Raw genomic sequence first — 16,441 nt, forward strand, 5'->3', positions numbered from 1 at the left:
TTTTTTTTACAGTCCGATCCATCCTTGAGTAATAACTTTGTAGCAAAACCTGTGTTTTGGATTGTCCCTTTGGATTGACCCTCGTTCATAAAGCAGTCTGGTGTAAAATGATTTGCGCAGACATAAACAAATTTAGTTATGGGGGTGCATTACCTTCGAAAATTAAACTGTGTCCTCAGTGGCTTAGATGATGGGAGAAAATGAAGACTCTTATATTCACACTTGTTGAGGAACTTATCTAGTGGTGAGACTGCAATGAAAACCAGACCCACTTGTCTTTTAAGTACTTTATTCTTGCAAAAAGGCCATTCACATACAGACTTCAGCGTTTCTCTGTTATCATGCAAGTACATACATTACATGAAGTAAAATGAATTGCCATAACAACACTTACATCCAACAACAGAACAATTGCTGAGACATTGTTGTTGCTACAGCTGCTCGAGCGTGGAGAAAATGGCGGATAGCGTACAACTCACTGAGGACAGAAACTATGGTAATACAGGACTGTCAGTCAGCGGCCATGGGCGGGGCCTCAGCAGTCTGACATCACACTGCTCAGAGAATCAAAACGGCATAATGAGACTACTTTTGTTTAATGGGGATTTTCCTAATCTCCCTGTTGGGTGGATTTTTATCATTGTAAGGTAATTATGTTCACACACTGCCAGCAGCCATTTATGTCCAAACACTATGTAAAAGTGGATTTTTCATAATACGTACCTGTAGCAACTCATAATGTAATAACAGCACATAATGTAAAAACTGCACATAATGTAATTAGTATTACATTGTTATTGTAATAAAATGTTCATAATGTAATAATTTTCTCAAAACGTAATAAAATCTTGAGTTCATAATGTAATAATTTTTACATTATGAGAAAATTATTACATTATAAACTCACCAAAAACATGTCATTTTTATAATTGTAATAGCTTTTTTTCAAAAAACAAAAAGTTTCCCTTATAGTACATTTGAAAATGTAAAATCTAAATCCAGTCTTAAACCACCTGCGAAATGCAACAGATTTAAATATTCATGCAATTATTATCATTATTGTTGTTGTGGTTGTTGTTATTATTATTATTTAAAAAACAAAGCATTGGTATTCGTCTACAATACATTTAAAAAATCTAAATCCAGTCTTAACCTGCCAACAAAATCCACCAGATTACTGATTCTACTACTACTACTACTACTACTACTACTACTACTTTGAGTAGTAGTAGATTCAAGATGCAGACGTTCTGAAAGCAAGGGGTTTGTGAACTTTATTTTATAACCACTGTACATACATAACATTGTATGTATGATATTTTTCAACATGCCCTTTGTTGTACATTCATGCTATGTTTTGCTGTAACTTTTATTAAAGTGAAGAAATGTTTGCATAACTTGCGCTCTTTGTTGCTGTTGGCTGAAGCAGATAACATGTTTTATCACACACACACACACACACACACACACACACACACACACACACACACACACACACACACACACACACACACACACACACACACACACACACACACACACACACACACACACACACACACACACACACACACACACACACATCATTGCTATATTGATACTGTGGGGTTTTCTTCACAACATTTTTACACAGTATTGGTATTTAACACTGTTTGCCATTAACAGAATGTATATGTATACAAGGAGTAGTAGTAGTAGTAGTAGTAGTAGTAATAATAATAATAATAATACAGTTGTTTTTTTTATTCGCTTTGGTACTATTTTCACAAGTAAGGTGTACATTTTCAAAACTCTTAGTACAAAAATCCAAACTGATCACACTTGTAACACAGCTAGTCATTCTTTCAAAACCTGATCTCATGCTTTCATTACAGTTATACACATTTCAGTCCACATAATCACTGTTTCAAACACAAGATTATTGTAATATGTAATGAGAACATTTGGTTTAATCACAGAAACACAACAGTATGATCTTCTTTCAATTTAGTACTTTTAACAATCAGTTCATTCAACAGCAAACAATGCAAGATACATGTTTCATATCACAGTTGTTGCTGAATTAATTACAGTAATACAGGCTATGCCACTTTAGAAAATACACGTGCATAACCTAACTTATGTAATTGAATCCATAATGATTGTAATAGTATCTATCCAGTGTCTAATCAAAAGGTGTGATGAAGCACAGCCATGAGGTTCTGTGCTAGAACAGAGTTTGCTGGCAATGAATACAGTAAATGATTTTGACTATTTGACTGAATATACTGTAGTGGACCTTTACAGATGAAGGTTGAGTTACAGTAATGTAACTACCATGTCTCTACCATGTTTACAGTATCACATGGCATACATACTGTAATGTAAAAGGTTGTATTTGATGCCGTCTGTCACCCTTCTACTGATGCATCTCTGATCAATCTGATGTTTTACAGTCATTGACTGTTTCCTCTCCCTTATACTCTATTCTGCTTTACAGTATTTTCACAAATGGCAAATTTCTCTGTATCTTTCTCTCTCACACACACACATGCGTGTGCACACACTTTGCACATCATGGTGGTTATTATCTATAAATCACTTATGTAAAAATAATTCATTACATTTGGTTATCCATATCAGAAATTGCAAACAAGTTCTATAGAAACTGTATATAGAATCAATATCTACAGAAATCTATAGGTGTACCAAATGATTAATTGATTAACCATTAAGATCAGTAGGATTAAATCATAGACAAATGTATTAAACTGAACAAGAAGAGATGCAAATCAAAAGTTTGATAGTAAGAGCTTTATGAAAGGCAGTGACTGTGAATGAAAAATGTATGTAGATGAAACTCTTATTTTGTGTTGTGAAAAGAATACTTTGTGATTTTGTGTATTGTATAACACAATTGAAAACTGCTGCAGATTGACACTCCTGCAGACTGTCTGTCCATTTTCATTCACATCTGTGGGATCATCAGATCTTAATGCAGAAAACTATGATAAATGCAGAGTTACTAGTGGACATTATTGTTGTTTTAATCAGTTTACATGCCCACAGAGACTTATCCACTAAAAATCATTACAGGGTCTTTATCACATTCAAATTTTGCACCGCAAAATAAACTCTGAAAACATAAAATCTATTGTGTTGCTATAAATCAAATGTGGATAGTAATATCATCAAAATGTTTCATAGTTTTTACCTTAGTGTTTTAATCCACCTTTCTTTCAATTTATATGTCTTATTGACCTGAAGAAAAGAGGGGAAAAAACAAAACAAAAAATTTATTCAACAGGAATGTACAGTAACATTTAAAAGTTTGTGGTCTTTTTAAAATTATTATTCAGTAATGATGTATTATTCAGAAATTGATCAAAAGTGACAGTAAAGACATTTCTAATGATACAAAAGATTTTCTATTTCAAATAAATGCTGTTCTTTTGAACTTTCTATTCAGTAAAGCTGCCCGTAACTGACCCTTCATGAATTGAAACCTCAACAAAAGAGGTCTATAATATCAGATTAATTAGCAAGATGGTAAAGATGCAGCAGCAGGCAAACCTGGTGACCTCAACTAATTCACATATGAAAGTGCACAAACACATGTACTCACATGGTGTAATGGTCAGCTTCCCATCAGAACATGTCAAGGTCATAGATGGCCATCTTATCTCTCTATAATTATATTTACAATCATATCTCTTTGTACCATGGGGTAAATAGAACTTTTCTCGGATGGGTTCCACATTGTGTCCTTCAAAAATCTCAGGTGTAATTTCGCATGGCTCTGTGAAAGATGCAAAATACAACTGATTGTATATCATGATGGGAGTGATTCAAGAGAATCATTTGGAAAAGAATGACTCACTCAGACATTTCGGAGGGGTCTCCCATTTCCCTTTCTCACACTTATAATATCGCTGTTGCTCATTCAGCACATAGTGAGACTGGCAAGTGTACGACACCTCTGTGATCTCATTACCATCATAACCCGAGGCAGTATAGTCTCCATTTTCAACATAAGGAGGTGGTGGGCAGATCTTACCTAAACAAGTAACAGTTTCAGACATATTTCAGTCCATTTTATGCAGTGTTTTATAGTGTCCCCTGAATCATTGTAACTGTTAGTGGACATGAGTTGTTTGTAATAAAAAAAAAAATACAGATAAATGTTCCACTAAATTCACAATCATTCCCAGCTTTTGTTCATCATGGATCTAGTCAATGTTTTACCCACTAGGTAGTAAATGTGATTTTAGATTCATAACATTCTAGCTCACCCCTGCAGACGAAGATTCCATTCCATTCTCCATTTTCACAGATCCATTCTCCTTCTGGAATTTCATTGTATGGCTCGATGCACTTGTATCTCAGAACTTCTTTATTGTCGTACTCCTCTTTCTCCTTTAACAGTGTCATAAAATTCTTGCGTGGTTTCTGACACTTTGCTAATGGAACAAGTAAATGCATAATGTAAAATAGTGCCATATAGATTATAACACATTTACTGCTTGTAAAACGTGCCCAATATTTTTTAAAGAAAACATGTGGAGAGAGGCTGAGTGGAGTCAGATTTATTCTTTTAAATTTTACTCATTAATAACTTTGGATAAATTCAGGTTTTACATTATACTTAGTGTCTCTGATACTTTATTTTAAAAGTTTCTATTATCTCTTTTATTTTGTAAATTCAATGATTCCCAGCTTTTGTTCATCATGGATCTAGTCAATGTTTTACCCACTATGTAGTAAATGTGATTTTAGATTCATAACATTCTAGCTCACCCCTGCAGACAAAGATTCCATTCCATTCTCCATTTTCACAGATCCATTCTCCTCCTGGAATTTCATTGTATGGCTCGATGCACTTGTATCTCAGAACTTCTTTATTGTCGTACTCTTCTTTCTCCTTTAACAGTGTTATAAAATTCTTGCGTGGTTTCTGACACTTTGCTAATGGAACAAGTAAATGCATAATGTAAAATAGTGCCATATACATTATAACACATTTACTGCTTGAAAAACGTGCCCAATATTTTTTTAAGAAAACACGTGGAGAGAGGCTGAGTGGAGTCAGATTTATTCTTTTAAATTTTACTCATTAATAACTTTGGATAAATTCAGGTTTTGCATTATACTTAGTGTCTCTGATACTTTATTTAAAAAGTTTCTATCATCTTTTTTATTTTGTGAATTCACTGAGGATTAACGTGACCATTTTTAAACCACTAATCACTCTTTCTCTTGGCTTCAAGCAGATGAGAAGACTGCTTTATGGGAAGGACAGTTTAACATTAGATTATCATACTAATCTAGAGTTTTTTTTTCTTTTCTTTTTTTTTTTTACTAATCTGTAAGAAGGTTTAAAAGTCAGTTATCATCACCAATCAAAATCTTACCTTCACATGTTGGTGTTTTTTCCCAAGTTCCATTGTGGCAGAAAATTTTATTTTTCCCTTTCATTGAGAATGAGCTTTTACATACATATGTTACATTTGATCCATTTACATAAAATTCTTCAGGTTTAGATGTTATGAGTGTATTTTCCACCTTTGGAGGAATGTCACAATGTACATCCACTAAAAAAGAAACTCCATTAAGACTGAGATTAACATTGACGATAGATTGTCCACTATATGCTGTCGCTACTCCTCACAAAAATATATTAAGAGTTTGAGAAGCTCACCCTCACACACTGGTTTCTCCCATGTACCTCTGATACATTTTATGAAGCGTTGAGTTGATTTGAACCCTGGATCACATTCCACTTGAGCAGATTCATTACGGCTTTGCTTTAGTTTTCCATGGTGAACACTGGGAAAAGCTCCACATTCTTCCTCCCCTGTAAAGACAGAAAACAGGAAGCACATTTCAGTACACTATCATTCGTCTAACACCTGAGACTGACAATAATAAAACTCACGGATGCACCGAGGTTCTTCAGACCAAGAGCCTTTGCTGCATGTCACTGAATCCCACCAGTTCCCACCAGTGAAGGGTTTATAACCCGTTTTGCAGGAGTAAAAGATTTCTTCTTCATTGGAGGGGAGGCTGTATGTGAACCCGTTTTCTACGGATATATCACGGCACGATTTCTGCTTTTCTGCGAGGAAACAGTTTCAAAACTTGTCACAAAATTCTGATTACATGTGTTTTTATGAATTATAATTGTCCTGATATATAATGGTTTGATTGAATATTGAAAAAGTTCCAGTATCTGTATATGTAACTGTATCATACGAGTGCATTGTCGTATGCCTGTCCATTCAGTCTGGGAATTACAGGTGATTTGTACAGGCTGCTCTGGTTCAAACCCAGAAAGACACTTATATCGTATTCTTGAATTGATGTCGTAGTGTGTTCTCTGATCACCCACAATCTCTGCATTTGGGATGTTTGGTGTTGCACACATTTTTACTGTAAAACAAAAATATCCATCATTCTAATTTGAATTCATATTATATGCACAAATTGTAAGATTTAATGTCAGCCAATACCATCACACAGTGGTTTTGGCGTCCATCCGTCTTCTGTGCATGTGGCCTCTGCTGCTGTTTTAACATATCCAGACATGCAATAGTAATCTTTTTTTACTCCCAATTTCAGATCTCCCCAGAAGTAAGATCCAGGCCTATACACATGCTGGTTATGTGGAACTTCACATCTAATTTCTGAAACAAGATTTACATTATTTTAATATCATGCGGTAAGGTCAGCAATAAATGCAGAAGTGTTTCTCTATAATCTTACCCGTACAAACAGGCAAATAATCCCACTCCCCATTCTCTCCACATGTAAATGAGTTGATGGTTTCTTTTGTTTGAAAGATCCAGTATTTTTCAGTGCAGGTGATCTCCACACTTTCTCCAGCTCTGAAAATAGTTTTTCCCTCTGGGTTGATCTTTTTTACTCCGAATGTGGTTGACTTAAGCTCACAAGTTACTTCTGTACAAGACACAATTAAGAGATAAAGCAACACAAAATTGTGAAACAGATCTGTGGATCTGTGGATTTGCATGCTGTGTCTTTTGCAAGAGACAATCCTGACAATAAAAAAAAAAAAAAAAAAAAAAAATCCTATAACGGAAAAATTAAATTCTAGCTTTCCATGAATAGAGTGTTGTATTGGAAGCACATTTTCTATTTTAAGAACCTTTATAAATATTTGCTAAACCATTATCTGAAAATCAAGCTTGCATGGAAAGTATAGTTTCAAATATCTGTATTACAAAAATTAAGTTCTTTACCTTCTCGACAATCCAAATTATAAAACATTCTCACTATCTCGAAATAATCAGATAAATCGATAATCATAGTAGTAAGTAGTTATTAGCTCATTTTGTAGTTAAGTAAATATTCTCATTCTGTTTTCTCACGTTTTACAAATATTGGTGTGTTGACTGCATTCATCAAGCCCACACTTTTTTTGTAAAAAAAAAAAATCTAACTAAGATCAAACTAATATTTTATTGAATGTATGTATGGAACATTTTTCATTAACTACATACTTGCAATTTTGTTTTGGATTTTTTTTCCCTTTTGAATTCTTTATTATGTAAAAATAATGGTGCATTACCATCACATTCTGGGTTCAGAGTCCAGCCAAATTTAGCACATCTGGGGATTCCCTCTCTAGGCTTGTACCCTTGTGAACATGTGTATTTTAATATGGCATCTTTCTGGTATTCTTGCCTTTTCTCAACAACTTTACCATGTGATATATCTGGTGCTGTGCATGTTATCTCTGTGTGAAAAGCAAGGGAAAGAGAAATAGTTAAATTGGTAAACTTTGAATAAAGCTCAGAAATCTGTGATCATTGGGTGAAGACACAAATAAACACATAAACACAGTGTAATGAACCTTTGCACTTTGGAACAGGGTGACTCCATTCGCCCGTCTCTGTGCAGTGAATGTCACTACTTCCGTCTATCTTTTTGTCATTAGATACACACTCAAAGTGAATAACATCACCATAACCTCCCTCCTCTGTGTTGCCCGATGCACTCACATCCTCATCTGTGCGAATGGCTGGACATGTCACAGCTAGGCAATAAAATATTACAATAAATTAAAAATAAAATAACCAACAAACCAATCACTCAACAAATTATTTTAGTTATTATTTTAGTTATAATTCACTATAGTTCCGAAGTTTATGACTGAAAGAAAATCAAAAGAAATCAAAATATCAAAAGACAAAAAAGAAAAATAGTTACTGCAGAAAGCGTACCTTCACAGATAGGGAGAGTATTGTCCCATCCTTGAGCTCTGCAGGTACGCTGACTGATTCTGCTTGTCATTTCAAACCTGTGAACACAAGTACAAGTGCACACTTTTTACAAGTACAAGGAGTGTTAAACTGAAAAGGACAGTATGCATGTCATACAAGAGAATAAAAAGCATAAAGCACATTTACCCTTTCTTGCAAGTATACACCACTGTTGCTCCAAAAACAAACTCAGACCCTGATGTAAGACTAAAATCACCATTTGGTGTGTCCCCTGGGTGACTGCATTTTTTCTCTGCAGAAATCAAACAAGTTTTACTCTGCATTGTAACATTGATTTAAAAAAAATAAAAATAAAAATGATGTGGTCATTGGTGATGTGGAATTGACAATTTTCTCACTTGCACATGGTCGCTCAATGGATGTCTTCCATTGTCCTTTTTCACATTTTAATCTATACATTCCAGTAAAACCAGTCGTGCAGCTCAGCCTCACTGTTTCACCATCACCGTATAACTCTTTCTCAACTGGTTCTGTGTTTTCATAGTTAATATCCGCTATACGACAGTCTGAGAAACACAAACAAATGTTACACAAAGATGTAACTGTCATGTATTAAATGCTGAAATACATGCACAACTAGTCAAAACAGTCTCTAAATCTACAGTTTGGGAAGTGCATATAATATAACATTTATATTTAAGTCAATAAAATCTAAATTAAAAAGACATTTAAATAAATAACAACAAAAAATCACTTGCCTTGACATCGAGCACAATTTAAGGAAAACAACCAAAAGACGAAGCCGAGGAATTTTACAGCAACTCTCATTTTGATCTCAATTCACAAGTAACTTTGTTGGTCTGTCTCTGATACTCTTGTCTGCTTGGGGATCAACAAGTTAATCATTTATCAAAGTCAAAGAGAGGTTTTTCTTACACCAGACCACTCTGTGCACAAGCAATATTTCTTGTAAAAAAAAAAAAAAAAAAAACCTATCTGATGCACCAATTCGTATTTGTCATTTAGACACACCAAAAGCAAAGTTATTTTAGAGAAGTCAGACTTCTTGAGTCATATTTATACAACATATGAACAGGAAGCAAAGGGCAGGTTCCAAAATAATTGCCATGTTTGAATCTGAACTCTGTAGCTTAATTCTGTTAATGTTTTTAAGATGCAGAAGAGTATGACACTTAAAGTATTCGACATTTTGGTTTTCTCTTATGGGCTAGATGATCCTCCTCATGTCACATTACAGAAAAATTAATAATAATAATAATAATACAAATTTTGGAAATGTAAAAGCTGGATGTCATTTACTGGATCTTACTAGACTTTTGGTAAACACAGAATTGTTAAACTCAAAGGTCTTTATTTGCAAATGGCTGTCATGTGATAACAGATTCTTGGCAAATAATGAATATGTTCAAAAGAGATTTATTTATTTTTACAAAAATTTAAGAAATATTGAAAAAAAGAGTTCTTAACCTTCAGAAATTGTTGACTGTGAACATAAACGTCAAACTAAATATTATAAGGAGTTGTTTTATTTCCTGAGGTTTGTGATTTTTGAAACCCTGTTACCAGAATTTGAGAAATGTTTATATACTAAAAACCCTGAGTTGAATTGAATATTTTACATCAATAAGCATTCCATAAACGTCAAAATTAAATAGACAAAATTCATAGGATATAAAAGCTTGGGTTGTAGTGACTGATAAACCTATTTTTTATTTTTGTAGAGATTAAATAACTTGATTAACAGAGTTGAAGGTTTAGCTTACTGAATGCAGTCAACACTATGTTTGTATAAAAAAATATATATATATTTGTCTTGTTCCTGTTGTAGAAAGCATCCAAATAATGTCACAATTTTAACCTTTTTTCTCCCCTCAAAATACTGTTTAACTGCTAAATATCTACTTCCAGAATCCCTTAATCAACTGCACCACCAAGTGGTCCCTGTGTAAAGTTGAAATTTATGGTTGTGTTTATTATTTTAAAATATACACCAAGTTTTTCAAGTGTATCGACTGCGGCAGACAAAAAGATTGTCAGCAGTTTCATCAGAATACACAGTTATTAACCAACCAAACTCTGAACCCTTGGTTAATATGTAAAAAGTTACAAAAGTCACGAGAAAGGGTCCAACAAAAGCTGAATAAATATTTGGGTGCTAAATGTTTATTGTTCTTTTGTTCCACTTGGGTATTTAAAGGGAATTGGCAAACCACTCAAGGAAGCATCTGTAAACAGAACTTCCCACACTGTTGCCGTGTGTCTCTATTGCCAGGTATGCTGACTCTTTGAAACTATTTTGATATTGCATTTTGAACGATGTCTCTATTATATGCTGATCAGTTGTGTACTATGCATTCTTTTTCATTCTTTTTATTTGATGCTTAATTCTGCCTGGCAAAAATAAATGTTAACCGTGATTTATTCTGCATTCTTCTGAAATCATTATTTCCAGTAGATTAAAAGTGTAGTCTGGTGTTTCCGCAAATCTTTGTCCAGGATAGATCAAACTGAACGCACTTTGAATGGACCATGAGGCACATCTTAGGAAGACCTTCCGATTTAGGACTATTCCCTGACTATTACAAAAAATTACATACTCTTAAAGGTTACGTCCGTGGATCACGGCTGAACGCGTCTTCTCCACACTCACTTACAAACAAACATTTTATATCCAAGATTATATCCAAGACTTCAGTCATAAATTAGTATTAATATTGATAGCATCACTGGTAGCTTCGTTGCTAACTCACTGTCCATCTGTTAAAATGGCGAATATATCAGATGTAAGTAGTCTACCGTTTGGTGCAGGTGAGGACACATTTGAGCTGCACGCACTGCAGTCTGAGCTGGAAGCTGTTGAGAAACAGATCCACAACCTTTTATTGAGACAGGCCGAGCTGAGAGACCGGTGTTTGGCTCTTGAAACATCACGCGCCGATGCACACAAATCAGTGTTTAACGTTACTAACCCGCTGACTCCGACCGCGTCTACTCCGTGCGTTCCTCAGCATCGGTCGCGATCAGCCATGGTCTCGTTCACTCCGGCTCCAACACGCCACCACGAAGCCTGGGTGGTTCCGCAGCGGAAGACGCGAGTCAGGTTTAGACCAAGACTTTCTCCGACCCTCCCGGTTTTCGAGTTATCCACACAAAACCGCTTCTCCCCTCTTCGCGAAACAGAACGCGATGCTGTGATCATCGGCGATTCCATCGTTCGGCACATACACGGTACGTTAGGTAAAAGTAAGGTGCACAGTCACTGCTTTCCTGGTGCTCGTGTTTCTGAAATCGCTGCTCGCGTTCCCGAGATCCTGAACGGTGACGAGCGCGTCGGAACTGTGGTCCTGCACGCGGGAGTGAACGACATCAGGCTGCACCAGACGGAGATTCTGAAGAAAGACTTCAGGAATCTAATCGATAGGGTAAGCAGCACATCGCCTGAAACAACGATCATTGTGTCAGGACCGCTTCCCACGTACCGACTAGGGCAGGGGTCGGCAACCCGCGGCTCTAGAGCCGCATGCGGCTCTTAAGCGCCGCCCTAGTGGCTCCCTGGAGCTTTTTCAAAAATATGAAAATGGAAAAAATATTTTTTGTTTTAATATAATTTCTGTAGGAGGAAAAACATGACAAACATTCTTAACCCTTTCGCACGTACGATTGCATCAGTGTGATCAGAACAGTCCGTGCATGACGTGATCAACTGCTAAATTCAAATGTGCTCTCGCGCGTTGGCTGGCGCTGAGCCAGAGACAGGCGCGCTCAGCTGTCATTAGGGTGACCAGACGTCCCGAAAAATTCGGGACAGTCCCGAAATCTAAACTGTTGTCCCGAATCCCGAATCTGGCCCTAATTGTCCCGAAAATTATACTAAAGCAAAATCTTGAGTAGTTATTGTCTGATAAAGATTAAAAACTGTCTGCGGAGGTTGAGGCCGGCGACACACTGGCTGCGTGGCGTGTCCGTTTTTATTTCGGCTCCCCTGTTAACAGGTTAGAGCTTGCACACTGCCTGCGTGACACGCGCGTCTCAGGCGCGCCTCGAGCCGCGCGGAAATAGAACCGACGCCTATTTTTCACGCGACACGCAAGCGTGTTGGAAGCGTTTCCAGGCAAAATAGAATAGGAAAAGATGTTTGTATGTCATTTTGACATGAAAACATATTAATAAATGACATTTTGATGTTTGAAAGTTTAAGTTTTTACATAAATGCAGATATAAATGTAATACAAATATATATATGATCGATTTTCAAATATTGCACCTGTCAATACAGAACGAAATATTCTTATTCTGTAGCCTATTTTGCCTATTATTAGAGCGCAAGTTGCTGCCATAGACAGTATAAGAAATGGACAGAGTCATCTCATTGGAACTCAATTGAGGCAAGTGAAGCCCATTTTCAGCGATTTCTTAGGACTTCCGTTCCTGACGCGCAGACTCAAACTGAGCTTGACGACGTAGATGTGACGTGAGCAACCCGTCTGTCTTCTAGTGGCTGTGGCATGAGAAATCTGAATCATTCCCTTCCGAATCTTGCAGAGACGGAGATCGTGAGTAGGAGGTGTCCATGAGCTAGGAGCAGGAGAAACTTTTGCTAGGTATTCTGATTAATTATTTTGTCATTTTGCCTCCACGTCTCCCCGATTGTCGCGAGCTTCTCCTCCCGTCAATACGGTAATCTCTCTGCTGTGCGACAGAGAGTCGCGTGGTTATGACGCAATCGTTAGCCTACTTTTACAAAAACTGTTTTTACGGGGCCATAACGTAAGCTACAAGGTAATGGAGCATTTTATACATTGTCGTGTTTCTTTAGAAATAAATAATGGACAAATGGAGTCTTCAAACGCCTCAGATGTAAAGTTATTCGCTGTCAAAGTGACGCCAAAATGAATGGGAGTCAATGGGATGCTAACAGCAGGTGAAGTTCTGCTACAAGATGGTGGCACGCGGCCGGCTTCAACTTCCGGTCGACTTCCTTCCCGCTTGGTTGCTGCAGCCGCGAGGACAGTCACTGCTGCACGCGTAAAGGAGTGATTGATTGTGATTGATTGTTCGCGGCGCTGCAAAAAAATACTTCACTACACAATTATCTCGTTATTTTCGTTTAAGCTTATTAGCGTTAGGCTATACTGAAAGGTCTGATTTACTTACAACAGTCATTGTTTTTTTTGTTTTCACAATGACATTTGAGTTCATGATTTTAATGGGTTTTTTTAATGTTTTTTTATTTTATTTTAATGATTTTAATGGCAGACTAAAGAATAATGACAGACTGTTGATCTTTGAATAAAAATATGTTTGGTTCTGGTTTGAAATTCATTATCTTTTATTATATTCTACGCAGTCTAATATCATAGAAGCCCCCCATCCCGTCACCCCAGACCCATAGCCCCCCCGTCCCGAATTTCAGCCAATCTCATCTGGTCACCCTAGCTGTCATATATCACAACTTTTCAGTGTTTTCAACCACATAATGTTTATTTTAGGTTTCAGACATATAACGTTAAGTACTAAAAAAAACAATACATTTAGAGTTTGTAAAATACACACTGATGTTAAAGGAAGAGGCAATAATCCTTTCCAAGACACGTTTTATTCATATCAGATACACATTGTGTAAGTAACTTAAAGTTTACTCTATTCTTCTCCCAGTTCACCAGCCACTTACTTTGATGTATTTCGGGAGAAGTGGATGAATTCACGTGTTGTAAATCCAACAGATCCGATTCTCTGAACTGCGTCTGCGGCCATCGCGCATACAGCTCAACTAACGCGATCGTTATGGTGTTTAAACAACAAAACACTTCCACTTGCATATATTTGACAATCGGAATATCAGATATTTCATGCCATATCTAACAAATTTGTGAAAATTTTGAATAAAAAAGGAAAAATGACATAAAAGCAGATCATCATTCATTCAGCGCTGTTGTTGCTGCGGTGTGTCACGTGACACGAAATGACGCGTCACCTTGGAAACCATAAAGTGACACATTCTAAATAACGGTCGCCTTGAAAAACTTTTAAAAATATTTTAAACTTACGTGTGAAAGGGTTAAAGTTTTTCCACGTTGTAAAAAGAATACACAAATAAATAAAACGTAATACATAAAAATTATAATGAAAGTTAAACTTAAAACACCATCGCACAGCATAGTAGTCACGTGGTGCGTCATTCTCTCCAGGATGCGCTGCATGGAAAATAAACATTTAATCATGAATGCTCATTATGTATTTGTAGGCTACTTATCATTTTGATACTAGGGGGCTAATAAAGCTAATATAGACACTTACAGCATGTGTTGCCTTCATTATAAGGCTTATATAAGGCTTTAAATTTTTTGCGGCTCCAGACAGATTTTTAATTTTTTTTCGGGTCCAATATGGCTCTTTAAACATTTTGGGTTGCCGACCCCTGGACTAGGGCATGAAAAGTTCAGCAGATTTTTTGCGCTAAATGAATGGTTAATGTCATGGTGCAATGAGCAGAAACTGCTCTTTGTAAATAATTGGAATCTGTTTTGGGAGCGTCCTAGGCTTTTCTGTGCTGATGGCTTACACCCAAGCAGATTCGGAGCGGATCTTCTGTCAGATAACATCTCCAAAATGTTAAATACCCTTTGACTATACCAAAAGTCCAAATCATAGTCTCTGCTGCACCAATTCAACTGATATAAATACTAGTGTAGAACATTGCATAGAAACCGTGTCTATTCCTCGTTTAGTGAGATCAAATAATAAATCTAATGCAGGATCTAGGAAAAATCTAATTGTTATTAAAACAGAAAATGTTGCAATTAGTAAACAAAAACTATTTCTAAAGCTAGGTCTTCTAAACATTAGATCACTCACACCTTTAGAAGGCAGTTATTGTAAATGAAATAGTCACAGATAATAGCTTCGATGTACTTTGCCTTACTGAAACCTGGCTTAAACCAAATGATTATTTCGGTATTAATGAGTCTACTCCTCCTGGATACTGTTATAAGCATGAGCCCCGTCTGATTGGTCGTGGCGGAGGTGTTGCAACCATTTATAAAGATTTTCTAAATGTTACTCAGAAAACGGGTTATAAGTTTATTTCATTTGAAGTACTTGTACTAAATGTTACGCTCTTAGATGTTAGAAAAACATCCCTTATCTCTAGCCTTGGCTACCGTATATAGACCGCCAGGGCCTTGCGCTGATTTCCTAAAAGAGTTTGCAGATTTTCTCTCAGACCTATTAGTCAATGTCGATAAAGCAATAATTGTTGGAGATTTTAACATACACGTAGATAATCCAAATGATGCGTTAGGAGCTGCGTTTACAGATTTATTAAATTAATTTGGGGTCAAGCAAAACGTCACCGGACCAACACATCGTCTTAATCATACACTCGATTTAATTATATCACATGGAACCGATCCAACCGATATAGATATCATTCCACAAAGTGATGAAGTCACTGATCACTACATGGTAACTTGCATATTACGTACTGCTGTAATATGTCATGCGGCGTCGCGTTATCAACCAGGCAGAACAATCCTCCCATCCACCATAGATAATTTCTCAAATTGCTTATCTAATCTGTCTCAGCTGCTGCCTGAACCCAAACAAACAGATGAACTAGAAGAACTAACTAGCACTATGAGCACCATTCTCTCTAGAACATTGGATGTGGTTGCACCTATTCAATTAAAAAAGGTCAGAGAGAAAAATAAAGCACCATGGTATAACAATACTACGCATGCTTTAAAGAGAGAAACCCGTATTTTAGAGCGTAAATGGAAACAAACTAATTTAGAGGTCTTTAGAATCGCGTGGAAAGACAGTATGTCACGTTATAAAAAGGCCCTAAAAGCGGCCAGGGCTGAGCACCTCCGCAAACTAATAGAAAACAACCAAACCAAGGTTTTTATTTAACACCGTGGCTAGACTAACAAATAAACAGACGTCACCCGAACAAAATATCCCGTTACAGTTCAGTAGTAATGATTTCATGAACTTCTTCACTGAGAAAATAGAAAGCATCAGAACCACAATTGTAAACGTTCAATCTTCAATCGCACCTTATAATTCAGCTTCAATTATCACCCCGCAAGAACAATTACAGTGCTTTACAACTTAGAACAAAAAGAGTTAAATAAACGTATCACTTCATCTAAAACAACAACATGTTTATTAGATCCTATACCAACTAAACTACTGAA

General features: G+C 36.3%; 1 protein-coding gene across 4 annotated transcripts in view; it reads right to left on the reverse strand.

Annotated features, from left to right (window-relative positions):
• The window catches only part of LOC309476671 (complement factor H-like), a 139,557-nt gene that overhangs the window by 64,892 nt on the left and 58,224 nt on the right, over positions 1-16,441 (reverse strand). Inside the window, exons 2-17 of one of the 4 annotated variants that reach the window (XM_082139815.1) lie at positions 8,621-8,788; positions 8,409-8,514; positions 8,223-8,299; positions 7,853-8,035; positions 7,568-7,735; positions 6,742-6,936; positions 6,489-6,662; positions 6,232-6,408; positions 5,915-6,094; positions 5,678-5,833; positions 5,391-5,570; positions 4,777-4,944; positions 4,272-4,439; positions 3,860-4,036; positions 3,605-3,778; positions 3,201-3,240 (exon numbers count right to left, since the gene is read on the reverse strand). In XM_082139815.1, the coding sequence (XP_081995941.1) occupies positions 3,233-3,240; positions 3,605-3,778; positions 3,860-4,036; positions 4,272-4,439; positions 4,777-4,944; positions 5,391-5,570; positions 5,678-5,833; positions 5,915-6,094; positions 6,232-6,408; positions 6,489-6,662; positions 6,742-6,936; positions 7,568-7,735; positions 7,853-8,035; positions 8,223-8,299; positions 8,409-8,514; positions 8,621-8,788 (2,459 nt within the window). In that variant the 3' untranslated portion in view covers positions 3,201-3,232. Of the gene's footprint in view, positions 1-3,200; positions 3,241-3,604; positions 3,779-3,859; positions 4,037-4,271; positions 4,440-4,776; positions 4,945-5,390; positions 5,571-5,677; positions 5,834-5,914; positions 6,095-6,231; positions 6,409-6,488; positions 6,663-6,741; positions 6,937-7,567; positions 7,736-7,852; positions 8,036-8,222; positions 8,300-8,408; positions 8,515-8,620; positions 8,789-8,980; positions 9,251-16,441 lie in introns of those variants that run through there. The other 3 variants (XM_082139816.1, XM_082139813.1, XM_082139814.1) reach the window with 3 other exon arrangements.

Source organism: Leuciscus leuciscus (assembly GCF_965113295.1).
Source record: "Leuciscus leuciscus genome assembly, chromosome: 15".
Lineage (NCBI taxonomy): Eukaryota > Metazoa > Chordata > Actinopteri > Cypriniformes > Leuciscidae > Leuciscus > Leuciscus leuciscus.